At 40.4% G+C, this 15,509-nt stretch overlaps 2 protein-coding genes across 4 annotated transcripts in view; one reads left to right on the forward strand and one right to left on the reverse strand.

Annotated features, from left to right (window-relative positions):
* gtf3c4 (general transcription factor IIIC, polypeptide 4) overlaps nt 1–1,207 on the forward strand; it is a 28,261-nt gene extending 27,054 nt beyond the window's left edge. The window contains exon 5 of the mRNA XM_070863376.1: nt 7–1,207. Coding sequence (XP_070719477.1) covers nt 7–71 — 65 coding nt within the window. The 3' untranslated portion in view covers nt 72–1,207. The remainder of the gene's footprint in view (nt 1–6) is intronic.
* A 9,538-nt stretch (nt 1,208–10,745) lies between these two features.
* The window catches only part of ak8 (adenylate kinase 8), a 239,681-nt gene continuing 234,917 nt past the window's right edge, over nt 10,746–15,509 (reverse strand). For all 3 annotated transcript variants that reach the window (XM_070863870.1, XM_070863869.1, XM_070863873.1), the window contains one exon: nt 10,746–11,811. In XM_070863870.1, coding sequence (XP_070719971.1) covers nt 11,565–11,811 — 247 coding nt within the window. In that variant the 3' untranslated portion in view covers nt 10,746–11,564. The remainder of the gene's footprint in view (nt 11,812–15,509) is intronic.

A 15,509-nucleotide genomic window follows, 5' to 3' on the forward strand; every position in this document is an offset into this window, starting at 1 on the left:
TTCCAGACCCTGACTGGATAAAGCGCCTGCTCCAGAGTCCTTGTACATACTGTGACTCTCCTCTCTTCTGATAAACTTTCAAACCATCCGACAAAGGAAGATCAGAATGAACATCTGTATCTTAAGTTTAGCATTGGGAGGATGATGCTTGAGATATTTACTCTGCTCCTAGGGAAGTACTGTGTTTATTCGATAGTGGCATTGTCTTCTATCTAGAGAAGTTCAGAGATGCAGCTTTGTGTTCTGTGGGACACTCAAAGAAAAATTGGAGGGTTCTTTGCACCTTTCCATCAACATCATGTTCATGAATTTCAAGGGCATTGGAGAGAGGACAGTAAGTTCATCTTTCTCATCCTTATTCTTCAGGAGTAGGAAATGAATAAATTATTGCTTCAATCTGAGAATAAGCGTGCAGTAGATAATTGGAATATTTCTAGCACAGTTGAGCATAGAAAATGCAGGAAAAACAAGGAAATATCTGTTTGAAGTAGAATCAGTTTTGAACAGGTGACGTTCTTGTCTGTCCAGATCAAGTTTTCACTTAATGAATTGAAATAACTGTCTGAAAGGTAACCTATGTCACAATTTTCTGAAGAACACTTGCCTACTTTTGCATCTGCAAGAATAGTTATACTAGACGCTAAGGTTGTCTTTGGGAACAATTTGAAAAGGAAGCTTTTTATATTACTTCGCCATTAGAGGATTTGAGTAATGTGTGATATGTGTTGGAAGTTGTGGTATATCCAAGGCGGCTAGGGTATTTAGAAGTCCTATTCCAGTACTTGTCCCTCCTAACCACTGGTCAATGAATGGCACAAATATCAGGCCAGTCCAGGATGGGCTGGGGGAAGTTATACTAGAGTTTGGACAAGTAGCAGCCATAATGTAAAGTGACCCTGTGTTTAAAAGTTAGGCTGGGAAAAGTGAAATACAATAACACACTATTGGCCTTCAGAGGATCCATACCAGTTATTAAGAGGCTGGTTGATCGCTAGCTTGGGACAGTCCATTAGACTTTCCCTTTCGTCTGTCTTCATTTAATGTATGTTTTCACATTTTAAAGTTTTGCTTTAATTTTTGTTTAACGACTGCAACTATTGCGTACATTTGTGAACGCAACTTAAGACGTGGTAAACTACTTTTTTTTGTACAATAAAAATTGTTTTCACAATAAATCTGTTACTGTTTGGATAAAATGTACCATCTTGTGAAATATAAACAAAAGTGTCTTGGGCATCCTGTTATTTTTTTTAAGTATGGCTGAAGCTGTTAAATAGCACACTTTCATTATCATATACTAATTTTCAGATTAGCTCCATGAAGCAAAACCTAATGGCACTCATTTTAATAGTAAAATGGTATTCACGCAGCCTTCCTTTTTGGAAGGACAAAGGATTGATGATGTTTTGTCAATAATTTATTTTCTCTTAAACCTCTTCATACCCCTGTTGGAAATATTTATAGGTTCATGGGCTTCACTATCATGGAATTGGATAACTGACACTTCACACCAGTTCCTGCTGCTCTGATGTTGGCCAACAACTAAATGCTACCTATCTGTAACATTAGCACTGGTGCCTTTAACAGATCAACCAAGAACTGGAAGGTCTTTTTTGAGCAACTATTTCTGGAACTGGATTCTATAGTTGTTGGGAAACATTTATCTACAACCTGAACAACTGAGTCAATGTGTAGTGTTGAGCTTTAAAACAAAATTTAATGCAAATGTCCTTATTGTATTACCCTATATAAATATTGTTTAAAAAAGAGTTAAATCTAACTACTGTTTTCAGATCAAGTAGGAGAAACTCGGTCTCTCCACTTTAGCCTAAGATTTTACAGATCCACATGCATTTGATGACACAAGGAGAGAATCTCAAACACAATCACGGACACTAGACCCTAGAATGGTGGGAGAACCTCTAACTTTCCATTGAGAATTGCGATCTTGTGCAGATGCCACCTTTTTCTCTAGGCTAAATTGGTCTGGTTTCAGGACCTGCAAGGAGTTGGTTGGGATGATGGCCTCGCAATCTGATCAAACCATTTGGTATTTTAGCAACAGGCGATCTACTGATCGCCAGTTCTTTGTGGGTGTTGTGGAATCTTGCACCCGGTTCCTTGTAGTTTCATCAAATAGCTGAGGCTAGCCATGCCGTTTTTGTGTGTGTTTTGCTTTGGGGGTCAGCTCAGATCTGGACTGCTACTTCTGCTCAGCTTGAGCACTTCCTCGACCTTTTTCAAAGATCCAGCTGAGCCCAGTGATAATCAAATAGTGCCAGAGTGCTGGAGCTAACCCCTCATACTTTGAGAAGAATCACACTCTTGAAATCAAATACGATCAAAGATATGGTTCTATCTTGTGGTAGGTTGGGATAAAGGCTTGCACCTTGCTTGCCAGGTATATTGTGTACTCCATGCCATTCTGCTTTTTAGATTTTTTTTTAAAAGCCTCATCAGGTGTGAAGGTGCTTGGGCACTAAAGATTTGAAGTCAACTATTAGTTTTTATTGACACTCCAGAGAATTCCTCCATGCTGCCCTTTATTTGCACTTTCCCCTTCCCTACCATGGTCACAATTATTTGTTGGTTTAGGCACATAAATTGCAATGAATACAATTGTGATTCAATCTATTATTAGGAGAATCTTCATCTACTGATTCATTTATCTAGTGTTAAAATCACAATACATTTTTGGAAATATGTTAACCTTTTGTACCATTTCACTTGTCTTCCAGTGACCTTTCAAGCCAAATATTACTTAATTAGGCAGTTTTACAAAAAAAACGTTCTGTAAATGCAATAGGTGTCTCCTGGTTGTTAGTTTTATAAATCAAAACTTGAAGTAGAAAGGTATGGGCTCCTCACTCTTTTTCCTGACGCAAACTGCGAAAGTCCTAGGCTTGATTTCCCAATCTTCTGATTCCAGCCAGCACAGCAATAAACTACAGTTGGCCTCTGAGAGGAATATCAGCTAGGGTTTTCCTTCTGACCACTATCAAATGACCAGTGTTGCACGTGAGAGTGTGTAATTACAGGCTGGAGTTAGCGTCATGCCTGTTGTGATTAGATAGCCTGCTGACACGCAATTGAAGTTCACACGTGAACAATGGTTACTTGTTATCGCAGGATTCTCCAATGGCTGTACAACTCTACCCCAGGAGTATAAGCCTACAAAAGGGGAGAACATTAGCCAGAAATGCGATTTCAGCAACATCATTTTATCTGGCAAGAAGGGAAAATAAATAGCATTCCTTATCTTTGGCCATGCAGTAATTAGTCCCTGTTGTTTTTGCGTCTATAGTTATGCCATGCTTTAACCGTGTACCACCCTTGATACTGGGAAGGAAAAGAGCTATACAGTCATCAGTGACATGGTGATTTTCACAAGTGGAATCACATCAGCAAACCACATGTGCAAGGTAAATGCAATATGGTTAAAACATACTGATATAAAGTGTCAAAACAAATTTAACCGTTACAATGTTTAAAACTATATCACTCACAGAGCTATTGCAGCTGGCTGTCCGATGTGTTAGTATGATCATAAAAGAAGACATCAACCAAATCTCTGTTTTAAAAGTTTCTCTGGATCTGAATCCTATCTGCATGTTTGTCCCTAGTACAATCAGTCATGTGGTTATTAGGGACCAATAAGTTTGCACAACTTGACTGGAAAATGCCTATGTTTGATCTGAGGCCTCTCATGGAGGCATCATTAATGCTTTATGTTCATAAATAAAATGACAAAAGTAATGTTTTGAATCTTATTGGAGGGTTTTTTCAGTGCACTGCACATCCTGCCTTTATTTTTGAAGCAGTTCTAGAATTGCATTTATTTGGTTTCAATCCAGTTTCTGCTTGAGATAGTATGGATTGAGCGTCCTGTCTAAGTGACCCACTCCCCAGTAAATGGGACAAAATAAGCCCTAAATAAAATTGGAAAGGTGGGGAGGGGTCAGAATTTGCTTGAACAGTCCCAATCAGCTATCTCAACACACGGCAGCTCCTGCTTTGTTCCTACATTTATTGAATTGTTCTTGAAGCATTTCTGGCGTCCTTTTTTTTTTCATTTTACAAAAGAAATCAGCAGTGGAATCTGAGCTTCCTGTGAATAAAAATACCACTGACCTTCCCCCATCAATCTAAGACTGAAGATCATTTTGGGGCAAAAGGTAAGAGGGCAAGAAGGCACTCTGTTTAGGGGGAGGGAAAGAGTCCACATTGAAAGCCTGGGAGATGGGAAAAGGAGAGAAGGAGAGGTAGAAAGAGAGGCACCATTTGAGATAGGGGGAGGGGCTGCAGGAGAGAAAGATCCTGTTGGGGAGAGGGAAGACCGGAGAAAGAAAGATACTATTGCAGCTTGTGGAATATTTCTTGCATTGTTTTTCTCAGTAGAAACATAGAAAATAGGTGCAGGAGTAGGCCATTCGGCCCTTCGAGCCTGCACCACCATTCAATAAGATCATGGCTGATCATTCACCTCAGTACCCCTTTCCTGCTTTCTCTCCATACCCCTTGATCCCTTTAGCCATAAGGGCCACATCTAACTCCTTGAATATATCCAACGAACTGGCATCAACAACTCTCTGCAGTAGAGAATTCCACAGGTTAACAACTCTGAGTGAAGAAGTTTATCCTCATCTCGGTCCTAAATGGCTTACCCCTTATCCTTAGACTGTGTTCCCTGGTTCTGGACTTCCCAACATCGGGAACATGTCTTACCATGTCTGTCAGTCAGGAAAAGGAGGATGGGGCCATGATAAACATCAGGCATGGAATGAGACTCAAGTATGTGGACAGTGAGGCTGATTCCCGAACAATGCAGATCCAAGAGGAAGATTACGGCTCAACAGCTTGAGGCTCACAGTGAGTTTATCCTGACCCCAGTCATGTTGCCTATAATGTAGTGGAATTAGAAGTATCTGAAACTAAGTTGAGAGCTAGAAGTTTGGCCCCCCATCAAGTATTGTTTCAGTAGGAGCATCTAGGCCTGACTTGCATCAACAGTAGTATTGTGGGTTTTGTCTGCACCTTCTCCTCATAAATACGACTGACTGTACCTCTCCTCCAATTCATACTGCCTGAAAACCTGCTTGGGTGGTGAGACAACAGCCTAGTGAGGGATTGTGAATAGATCCTATTGAGAGGGAAAGGGAGATCCAAATGAGATAGGATCCTGCTCAGAGTTAGTGGATGAGGCTGTATTGAGTGGGGAATGATACACTGTTCTCCTGATTGAATCATGTGTTTGGGCAAAGACTTCAGCCCCAACATCATACAGGTGTGAGAAACACGAGCTTGGAACTAGGCAATGTGGCACTAGAGGGTTCACAATACAAACTGGGGGGAGGGGGGGGGGGTTAATCCCAAAAAACAGGTGGGTTGGGATCAGGTGGGAGGTTTCCAAAGCAGTAAAAATCTGAATCCTGATTCCAACCCGCCCACTTCTGGTTTTCATGCAGACAAGAAGGGCCAGCCAACCCACTTGCAGGAGGCGAGTTAGTGCGTTAAATATTATAATGTTGAAGCTCCATTTTAAATTTAACTGTAGGTGGGCGGCCTGATTTTCCGGGCCACGGGGAATCCAGCAGCCAAAGGAAGGTGAGAACCGCTTGATCTAGGAGCTAAGTGCCTTTCCACTTACATAGTGGATCCAGCGTTCCTGCCTCACCATTCCCCCTGCAATCGGACACCCCCTTCCAACCTCCCCCCGGATCCAGGCCTTCCCCGACGATCCCTGGCACCCGATCCCAACAACAACTTGTATTTATATAGTGCCTTTAACGTAGTAAAATGTCCCAAGGCACTTCACAGGAGTATTATAAGACAAAAACTTGACTGAGCCACATAAGCTGTTGCAGGTATTTCTCTGGCTACAATTAGATTAGAATGGAACCAGGCAAGTGCAGTCCCACCCAGCTGGACAACGGTGGAAAGGCATTGGAGAAGGATAGAGTGATCAATCGTGTCAAAGGCTGCAGACAAGTCAAAAAGTCCGAGGAGGGATAGTTTGTCTTTGTCAGTCACAAAAGATGTCATTTGTGACTTTGATGAGAGCCGTTTCGGTACTGTGGCAGGGGCGGAAACCTGATTGGAGGGATTCAATAACAACTTGTATTTATATATATCACCTTTAAGTAGTGAAACGTCACAAGGCGCTTCACAGGAATATTATGCAATAAAAATTTGACATCAAACATGGAGTTGCGGGAAAGATGGGCACGGATTTGGGAGGCGACAACACGTTCAAGGACTTTGGAGAGGAAAGGGAGGTTGGAGACTCCCTCCAACAATCCTGGTGCTTGACTCCCTCCAACAATCCCGGCCTTCCTCCTCTCTGCTCCCCAGGCCTACCTGCCCGACAGCTAGCCAGTCTCTCAATCTGGCTGGCTGCGGGTGGGAAACAGATTTTTTTTAAATTACATCAGGCCCTGCCATTAAATTTGGCAAGGCTTGAGTGAAACCTGTTATCCCAGGCTTCCTGTCTGCATCTCCATATTCTCCTCCAAGTCACACACCACCCTGACTTGGAAATATTTCACCGTTCCTTCATCATCGCTGGGTCAATATCCTGGAACTCCCTAACAGCACTGTGGGAGTACCTTCGCCACACGGACTGCAGCGGTTCAAGAAGGTGGCTCACCACCACCTTCTCAAGGGATGGGCACTAAATGCTGCCCACATCCCATGAAGGAATAAAAAAAATTACAGTCACAACCCCCCCCCCCCCCCCCCCCAACCCCCACTTCCTACCTGCCTCCAAATAAAAATTTCGGCTAATAGGTGTTTTAGCCCTTTGTACAAATTACTATTATCTGCAAGCAACAGCAGAGCTGAAGACAGATATAGAGACAATGAGAGAAACTGCGAAGAGCATGAAGAGAGGTGACTGAGTAGAAGATAAAAAGAGCAGGAGACGAAGACTTATGGAATTACAGAAAACAAGGCACTTTTTAAACTTTGTGGGCAAGGCCACAAAAGATAGACGCCTTGTTTTACTTAGTACTTGTTCAAATGCTTTTTTTCTCAAAGATATGCTTTGTCTTATAAGCAAATTTATAATACAGCATCAAAGGTGCTGTTTTACTGTAATTCTTACAGTGACCACACTTTGAAATAGCAGCAAGAATGATATTGGCACAGTAAAGATTTTCTATAATTGTATTTTCAAAATTGCTATAAACATTGATATTTTAAATGTCATGGAGAATGTCCCTATCTGTATATATAATTATTCTGAACTAACTGCAGTGTCTACACTGGAATTTCTGCTGTTGAATTTTAATGACAATACACCTTTAAATTGAAAAAAATGAATCATTCATTCCTCAGAAATTTGCCCTGCATGACTGTCTCGTAAGCTTCCATGCATTGCTGGGCCATATACAACGTATCTCGCAGAGAGAATGTACTTCAGGCGGTAAAAGGAAATTAAATAGAACAGAAAAGCAAGTTAAGGATTGTTTTCTATAGAAAACTGGATTTATTATACTTTCCTATTAATGGACAAAGCAGATTGTGGAATCCTTGCAAGGAGAGCCTCTGTTCAAGCATACAACAAGCCTGTTTGGCGAAGGCAGGTGGTATCAGCCTCTTGAGGCCCTTCCAAAATGCAGTTTTAAACAGTTATTTCTTGTTCTTTGATTTTGGATTTGGTTTTAATTTTCAAATATATATTTGGATTATAAAATGGCATCCGTAACAGCCTAAATATATCCTGGTATTCTACCTTCATTTATTACTCTTCTGTGCAGAGGAAAACACTACTGCTTTGTAAATTAAGCGTTTGCCATAGATTGTCTGCCTTTTAATACCCAGAACAGTAATTAGGCTGCCTTGGTACACAGCTATAACGAAGAGCGATCTGTGTTGTTCTCTATTTCTGAGGGATCGTTAAACAAGAGTATTAACATGTTCTGCTGCCCCATGGCTCAGCGCTTGTTCTCAAAGCTTGTTCCCAGTGGATCCCAGAGGGTCACTGACTGACCCCAGTCTGCATGTACAACATGAAAAGGAGCAGTCGCAGAGAGCACAGCGCCTTGTTTGCATTCATCTGTGTATTCACCAAAGTGGGGGGAAGAATGGAGACACTGCACAAAGCAGGTTTACTACAAATGTGCTGTCATTAAGAGAATTGCATATTGCATAATTGGTAATGTATTTTATCATCAGCTGGCACAGTAGTGTCAGTGAAAGATGAAGCTCCATCGATAAAAGCAGCATACATTTAAATAACAAATACATGTAATTTATTTTCTGTTTCTGTGATAGCTTCTACCCTTACGTTGCATTGTTGCTTAAGTACCTTAGTGGAACTAATGAAAGCGAATACCCCTGTACTAATAATTGAATATAAAATGATGCAAGTGTACGGTTCAGCAACCAGTGAACACACACGGTTCCAGGTTCGAGTCCCAAGGCTGATAGTCTCTTGAATTCACCCGGATATTATAAGTTGGTACCCGCATGAAATAGCCGGGCACCTGTGGCACTCGTGTGAAATCCTCAACAAAAAGGCTGGCAGATGGATTACGTACATGAATGAGGTGGTAAATCCAACTGCTCGATTTTCAGAGCATTACTGCCCCGTCCCAGCCTGAAAACAGGGTCAAAAATCACCCCCCACCCTTCGTATCTCCTAACTAGAATAGGTGGTCAGCCATTTACTGGATTCAAAATGACATTTGTCCCCACAAATACAACTGCCAAAGAAACATTTACTGTAAGCAACCCCACAAGATGTTTAAAATTGAATGGAATGACTTGATCCAGTGAACCAATATCCATCATAGACAAAATGTGTTTCATTGTCTTGACCTTCCTCGAAAGGAATTTCCCATTACTGCTCTCAACCTTTCACAGAGGAATTCTGATACTCCTCAGGATTGTGAGGCTTTTTCTCCCCAACACTTAGCAATCTTGGATTTCAAGTTAGTGAATCACAATGAGAAAGATATACTGTGTTAACGTCGGGATGGGTAATATTAACACAGTATGATTCCATGAATCTCTGCCTATGATAACTCAATGCTGGGCGACTGTATTTCTCCAAGGTATGTATTGACAGACCAAAGCATCATCCGGTAAAACTGGTATATGTTTCTTCCTTTATTCTTAAATGTATATACATACTGGGAATAGGCAAATGATTTTTCTGAATTGGCTGTGGTTTTTTTCTTGAGGCCACCAGTTGAGAACAGTCACGCTGTCTTCGAGAGAGCAGGCCAGATAGTCTGATCTGGTAGATGATCATATATAAAGGCACTGTGTTTATATAACAAAGGCAGACAGATATTACGTCAGCATTAAAAAATTTTGAAAATCACAGGCACTATGCATTGTTGTTTATTAACACGGTATTCACCAATTGTGTCTGTGCTTGGTTTTGATTGATAATCCTGCAGCCAGAAGCTATCTGAATCTGGAAACAAATGTGACATCAGCTTGTGTTGCTTCAGTGTAATCCTACTTTGTTGTTCAGTTATATGTGCTGGGAGATGGGGTGCTCCATGAAGGTTCGGTCCCACGTGAAGCTTGTCATCACAGAGACATGGTCTGCATTAAAGGAGAAAACTCCTGTGCTTCAGAACTCTTTTTTTTAAACAGGAATAAATTTAAGTGAAGCACTGTAATATATCTAAACCTACTCTTCTAATTTTGTTTCTGTTCAATCTTAATTCTGAATAAAGCATGAACTAGTAGCTTTGGTCAGAGACAACTCTCTATCAGTGTGTTTACCATCAATCTCATGCCAGGTATCTCATTCTATTTCAACAGTAAAGACATTCATTGTTCACCAGGCGCCCAGTATCTTCAGATACTTTTCACACAACAACTTGTATTTATATAGCACTTGTAACATAGTAAAATGTCTCAAGGCACGTCACAGGAGCGTTACATATAAAAATAAATTTGACACCGAGCCACATAAGAATAAATTACAGCAGATGACCAAAAGCTTGGTCAAGGAGGTAGGTTTTAAGGAGCATCTTAAAGGAGGAAAGAGAAGTAGAGAGGCAGTGAGTTTTCGGGAAGGAGTTCCAGAGCTTAGAAAGGAGGCAGCTAAAGGCATGGTCACCGATGGTTGAGCAGTTATAATCAGGGATGTGCAAGAGGGCAGAATTTGAAGAGCACAGATATCTTCGGGGGGGTTGTGAGGCTGGAGGAGATTAGAGATAAGGAGGGGTAAAGCCATGGAGGGATTTGTAAACAAGGATGAGAATTTTGAAATCGAGGCATTGCTTAACCGGGAGCCAATGTAGGTCAGCTAGCACAGGGGTCATGGGTGAATGGGACTAGGTGCGAGTTAGGACACAGGGCTGTTGAGTTTTGGATGAGCTCAAGTTTACATAAGATAGAATGTGGGAAGTCAGCCAGGAATACGTTGGAGTAGTCATGTCTAGAGGTAACAAAGGCATGGATGAGGGTTTGAATAGCAGATGAGCTAAGGCAGGGATGGAGACGGCGATGTTACAGAGGTGGAAAAAGGCAGTTTTAGTTATGCCGCGAGGTTAAGTTTCAGTTTATAGGAAATGTGTCTATGGAAGCTGATGTTTGTGTTCAGCACAAGGTAAAAATATCTGAAGAGAGCCTGAACTGTAACAGCGCTTACAGCAGAAACACTGGAAATGAAGGTTAGAAGTAGAGGATGCTACACAGAAAAGGGGTTTCAATCTGATATCACATCTTTCAACAGTAAAGGTCTCTTAAAAATGCAAAGAAGGACTCAAGTCTTCTCACCATAAGTTGAAAGCATAATTTTATGTGATGGACACCATATCTTGTACATATAGTCTGTCATTAGCTACATCCATCAGGTAGACGCTGTTTGCTCTTAGATGTCAACATCCCAAATTTTCTGGGATAGGATCAGCCTGGGCTGGGCCTTGATTGCTGATGGACTACCTTTATTCCCTCCAATGAAGAGCTGCCTGGTTATGTTTCTGGATTTGGATGTGTTTTAACACAAGGCAAGTTTGGAAGCCCAGCATTACCATTCTAGAAGACATTTTTATTTGTATACAACAAATGAAATAATATGCTTGCAAGTCAGAAAATACAGAATATTAATAATGGACAGATAAAAATCTGATGACCTCGCAGACCCTCTGATTAGTGCATCACAAGGAGTGATTGCAACTTACACCATAAAATAATATTTCTCAAGGGTTCATCCTGTCCAATACTCAGCATACCTACACCAAGTAAATGATTAGAAGATCACTGCGATCATAGGTTGAGTTGCACCAGCTCCATAAAGAATCTTATTTGTAGAATTATTGTAATGGCTGCAAAACATAGATCAAGAACATGTAATAGCTATTTTTCCTACCAAGCTATCTGACAGAGGTTTGCGAAAACATGAACATCCCTCTACAATGTAATTTCCAATGGTTGATCCGTATTTGTCTAGATGTGTTGCATGTCAAGATCTGATAGAAAGAACAATGCAGACCAAATGTGTATTTAGGGGAAAGCCTGAAATTAAATTTATTGTTAAATAAATGACTATCATAGCATTTAAATATGCATCACAGCAACTGTTTTATCTACAGTATCACTCAAATGAAAACACTTGTTTGTTTTGGCAGAGGTTTGACAACACAACTCTCAATGTATTCAAACACTGTATATGGATCCTGGTCTGCATTGACATGGATGACAGGGTTGTAGAATTGTTCCAAGTCCTCAACATTGGCATGATACATTTCAAGGGCTGCTTGCATATTTTCCTCAGAATCCTTGGGATTTACTTTGCAGCGACTGCAAACCTCACTGGTCGGTGCTGGTTTGTATATGGAGTGATATCTAGAAAGCAGAATAATAATTATATTACAAAAGAATGAATATCACAGGGGGTTAGAACACCTTGATAACCTGGGTTTAAATCAAGCCCAGATGGATATTATTAAGCTCTCCAATTTCTGATGGCCAAGATTGTTGTTAAGTTATTTTGATTATCTGGTTCCAATCAGAGTTTAGTAGAACAGCACAAAATAGTTTTTAATGTAGCACTAATTCTATATTCCTATGCGGACATAGGGTTGAACAGTTATGGAATATCATCTGCAGACATTTTAAAACGTATCACTTTTATAATTAATTCATCCTAATTTAAAAACTTATTGAAGCTATCTTGAAAATGTAATAATCTTGTTGTGCAGTTCACAGACAGGAAGCAAGGGGAAATGTAATAATATTTATTATATTAAAAGTACAAGTTAATAAAATAATATTAAGGAAAAGTGCTGAAAATATCAAATGCTACCATAACAGGGGGACATCAATGGGATACATCTCACAACATTGTCAGGAAATATTCTAAACAAATTTGAGGACATTATAATTATGCATAATACATTAGAGATAATAAGCAGATCTATAGCAAATATTTATGCTCAATCACATGACAATGATTTAAATTGAGATAATACTTGCAATGACTAATTAAATATATAATGTAATAAACATCATAAATTCTTCAGCACCAAGCTGAGCTGTGCTGTAGTAAATAGAGCTGGACTGATTAGTTAATGTATATTATTGTTTTGTTAACTACATTTGACAAAAAATTAGTACTACTGTAAATAATTTATCACGTGGTGTAATTGGAGTTGGCTCGATTAAACATAAAGACAAATCAAACCTAAAAGAAAAGCAGTAATGGATGTCACAGAGAGCACATTATCAGTAGATATAGAGATTAGAATGCCCACATTAATTGATGCCTTTGAAATAAAATTGCATTAAACATTTATCCAATTTGCAAATACTATAGGATTTTTTTTTGTTGAAAACTTTGAAACACTATTGAGAAAAGTCAAGGCATCCACTGGCCATGGCTAGCACTGCAAGCATCTGGAGTTTGCTGGATATTCATACAGAAAAACATTCTACTGTGATACAAAAGTGGGAGTTATGTATGGCATTGGAATATTGAATGGGTGTCTGGTGGCAGCCCACAACCAGAGATTTGGATCAACTAAAGAAAATGTACTCAATTTGTTTTATTCTCCACCTGTTTCAACATATAATGTGTTTAAATCAAACTTTCTCCATTGTAATCTAACTACTTTATAGAAACATTAGTACTCCTAAACATAGCGATTATTTAAACTGCAATGGAAAACATTCAACCGCAGAAAAAGAACAAATTCCAGGGAACTATAGAACAATTAGCTAAACGTGAGGTGTAGGAAAGATAATAAAATCCTTACTCAAAGATGTAATAGAAAACATCTAGAAAGTGAAAATAGAATAGAGTAATCAGCACGGATTCCAAAAGGGAAGGCCATGCTTGACCAACCTTATTGAATTCTTTGAAGAAGTAACAGAAAGGGTAGATAAGGCAAATGCAGTAAACATAACGGCCCGTAACTTGCGGTCAGGGGCAAATCAAAGGTGTTCGCCGCTGGCCCCGTAGAAAGCTGCCCCGCAATGATCTTGCAATCTCTGTGGCGAGAAGTTTGGCATTTTCAATGTTCAATTGAGGTCAGTGCAATATAGTGGGGAATTCCTAGTGCGCTCGCTGTGACGTCAACAAGCTGTCTAAGCAGCCTATCACAATGCAGAATTCTCAGACAGAACCAGGAAGTGAACAAGTTGCTTTTATTCTGACTTTTAAAAAATGTTATGGAGAGCAAAATCAACAATTGCGGCTCTCACAAACTTGAAATAAATATGAACAAACTTTAAAAAATTATAATTATTTAAAGTTTCTTTAAAAAATTGTAATTTTTTAAATTATAATGGATAAATTTAACGCTCCACAAAATTAAAGTTAGTTTTAAAGGGCCATAATGTTTGTTTAGCAGTCAATACACTGTTAAAACTCCAGTTACACCTCAACCAACAAGATTTACAATATACATTAATGATTTAGACAAAGGAATTGAATGTAATATCTCCAAGTTTGCAGATGACACTAAGCTGGGTGGCAGTATGAGCTGTGAGGAGGATGCTAAGAGGCTGCAGGGTGACTTGGGCAGGTTAGGTGAGTGGGCAAATGCATGGCAGATGTAGACAAATGTGAGCTTATCCACTTTGGTGGCAAAAACAGGAAGGCAGAATATTATCTGAATGGTGACAGATTAGGAAAAGGGGAGGTGCAACGAGACCTGGGTGTCATGGTACATCAGTCATTGAAAGTTGGCATGCAGGTACAGCAGGCGGTGAAGAAGGCAAATGGCATGTTGGCCTTCATAGCGAGAGGATTTGAGTATAGGAGCAGGGAGGTCTTACTGCAGTTGTACAGGGCCTTGGTGAGGCCACACCTTGAATATTGTGTACAGTTTTGGTCTCCTAATCTGAGGAAGGACATTCTTGCTATTGAGGGAGTGCAGCGAAGGTTCACCAGACTGATTCCCGGGATGGCTGGACTGACATATGAGGAAAGACTGGATCGACTAGGCTTATATTCACTGGAATTTAGAAGAATGAGAGGGGATCTCATAGAAACATATAAAATTCTGATGGGACTGGACAGGTTAGATGCAGGAAGAATGTTCCCGATGTTGGGGAAGTCCAGAACCAGGGGTCACAGTCTAAGGATAAGGAGTAAGCTATTTAGGGGAAGCCGAGATGAGGAGAAACTTCTTCACTCAGAGAATTATGAACCTGTGGAATTCTCTACCTTAGAAAGTTGTTGAGGCCAGTTCATTAGATATATTCAAAAGGGAGTTAGATGTGGTCCTACGGCTAAAGGGATCAAGGGGTATGGAGAGAAAGCAGGAATGGGAGTTGCATGATCAGCCATGATCATATTGAATGGTGGTGCAGGCTCGAAGGGCCGAATGGCCTACTCCTGCACCTATTTTCTATGTTTCTATCTAACTTTTAATGGGGTATTTAGCAGCGATATTAGCCAAGAAAAGCACAAGTTTTCGTCAGTTTCCCTGATTACACTGATTTACTGGCTATGCAGGGACAGGGCGGGGGGGGGGGACGGAGCTGGGGCACAGCACAGCCAGTGTTGGAGCTGTGAATGATTGACCACAAATCTTCAGATTTGCACGTTTGGATGTGCATGCACTACATCCTGAAGTTGCGGTCAGTTTCAACGCTTTGCTGTTATTACCCACCGCAAATTCCGGGCCAATATATTTAGATTTCCACAAAACCTTCAATAAAGTATCACATAGTAAACTCGTGACTAAGGGCAAATCATGTGGAGTCAGGGGTCAAGTATCAGAATGGATAGCAAGCTAGCTACAAAACAGAAAATAAGGGTTAAAGGCAGTTATTCAGATCGGCAAATCATGGGAAGCGGTGTTCCACAAGGATTGGTGCTGGAACCACTGTTGTTCACCCTTTATATAAATGGTTTACACTCGGGAATCGGAAGTACAATTTCAAAATTTGCAGATGACACCAAATCAGGGGGTATAGAAACATAGAAAATAGGTGCAGGAGCAGGCCATTCAGCCCGTCTAGCCTGCACCGCCATTCAATGAGTTAATGGCTGAACATGAAACTTCAGTACCCCCTTCCTGCTTTCTCGCCATAAC

The sequence above is a fragment of the Pristiophorus japonicus genome, chromosome 20, assembly GCF_044704955.1.
Source record: "Pristiophorus japonicus isolate sPriJap1 chromosome 20, sPriJap1.hap1, whole genome shotgun sequence".
Taxonomy (NCBI): domain Eukaryota; kingdom Metazoa; phylum Chordata; class Chondrichthyes; family Pristiophoridae; genus Pristiophorus; species Pristiophorus japonicus.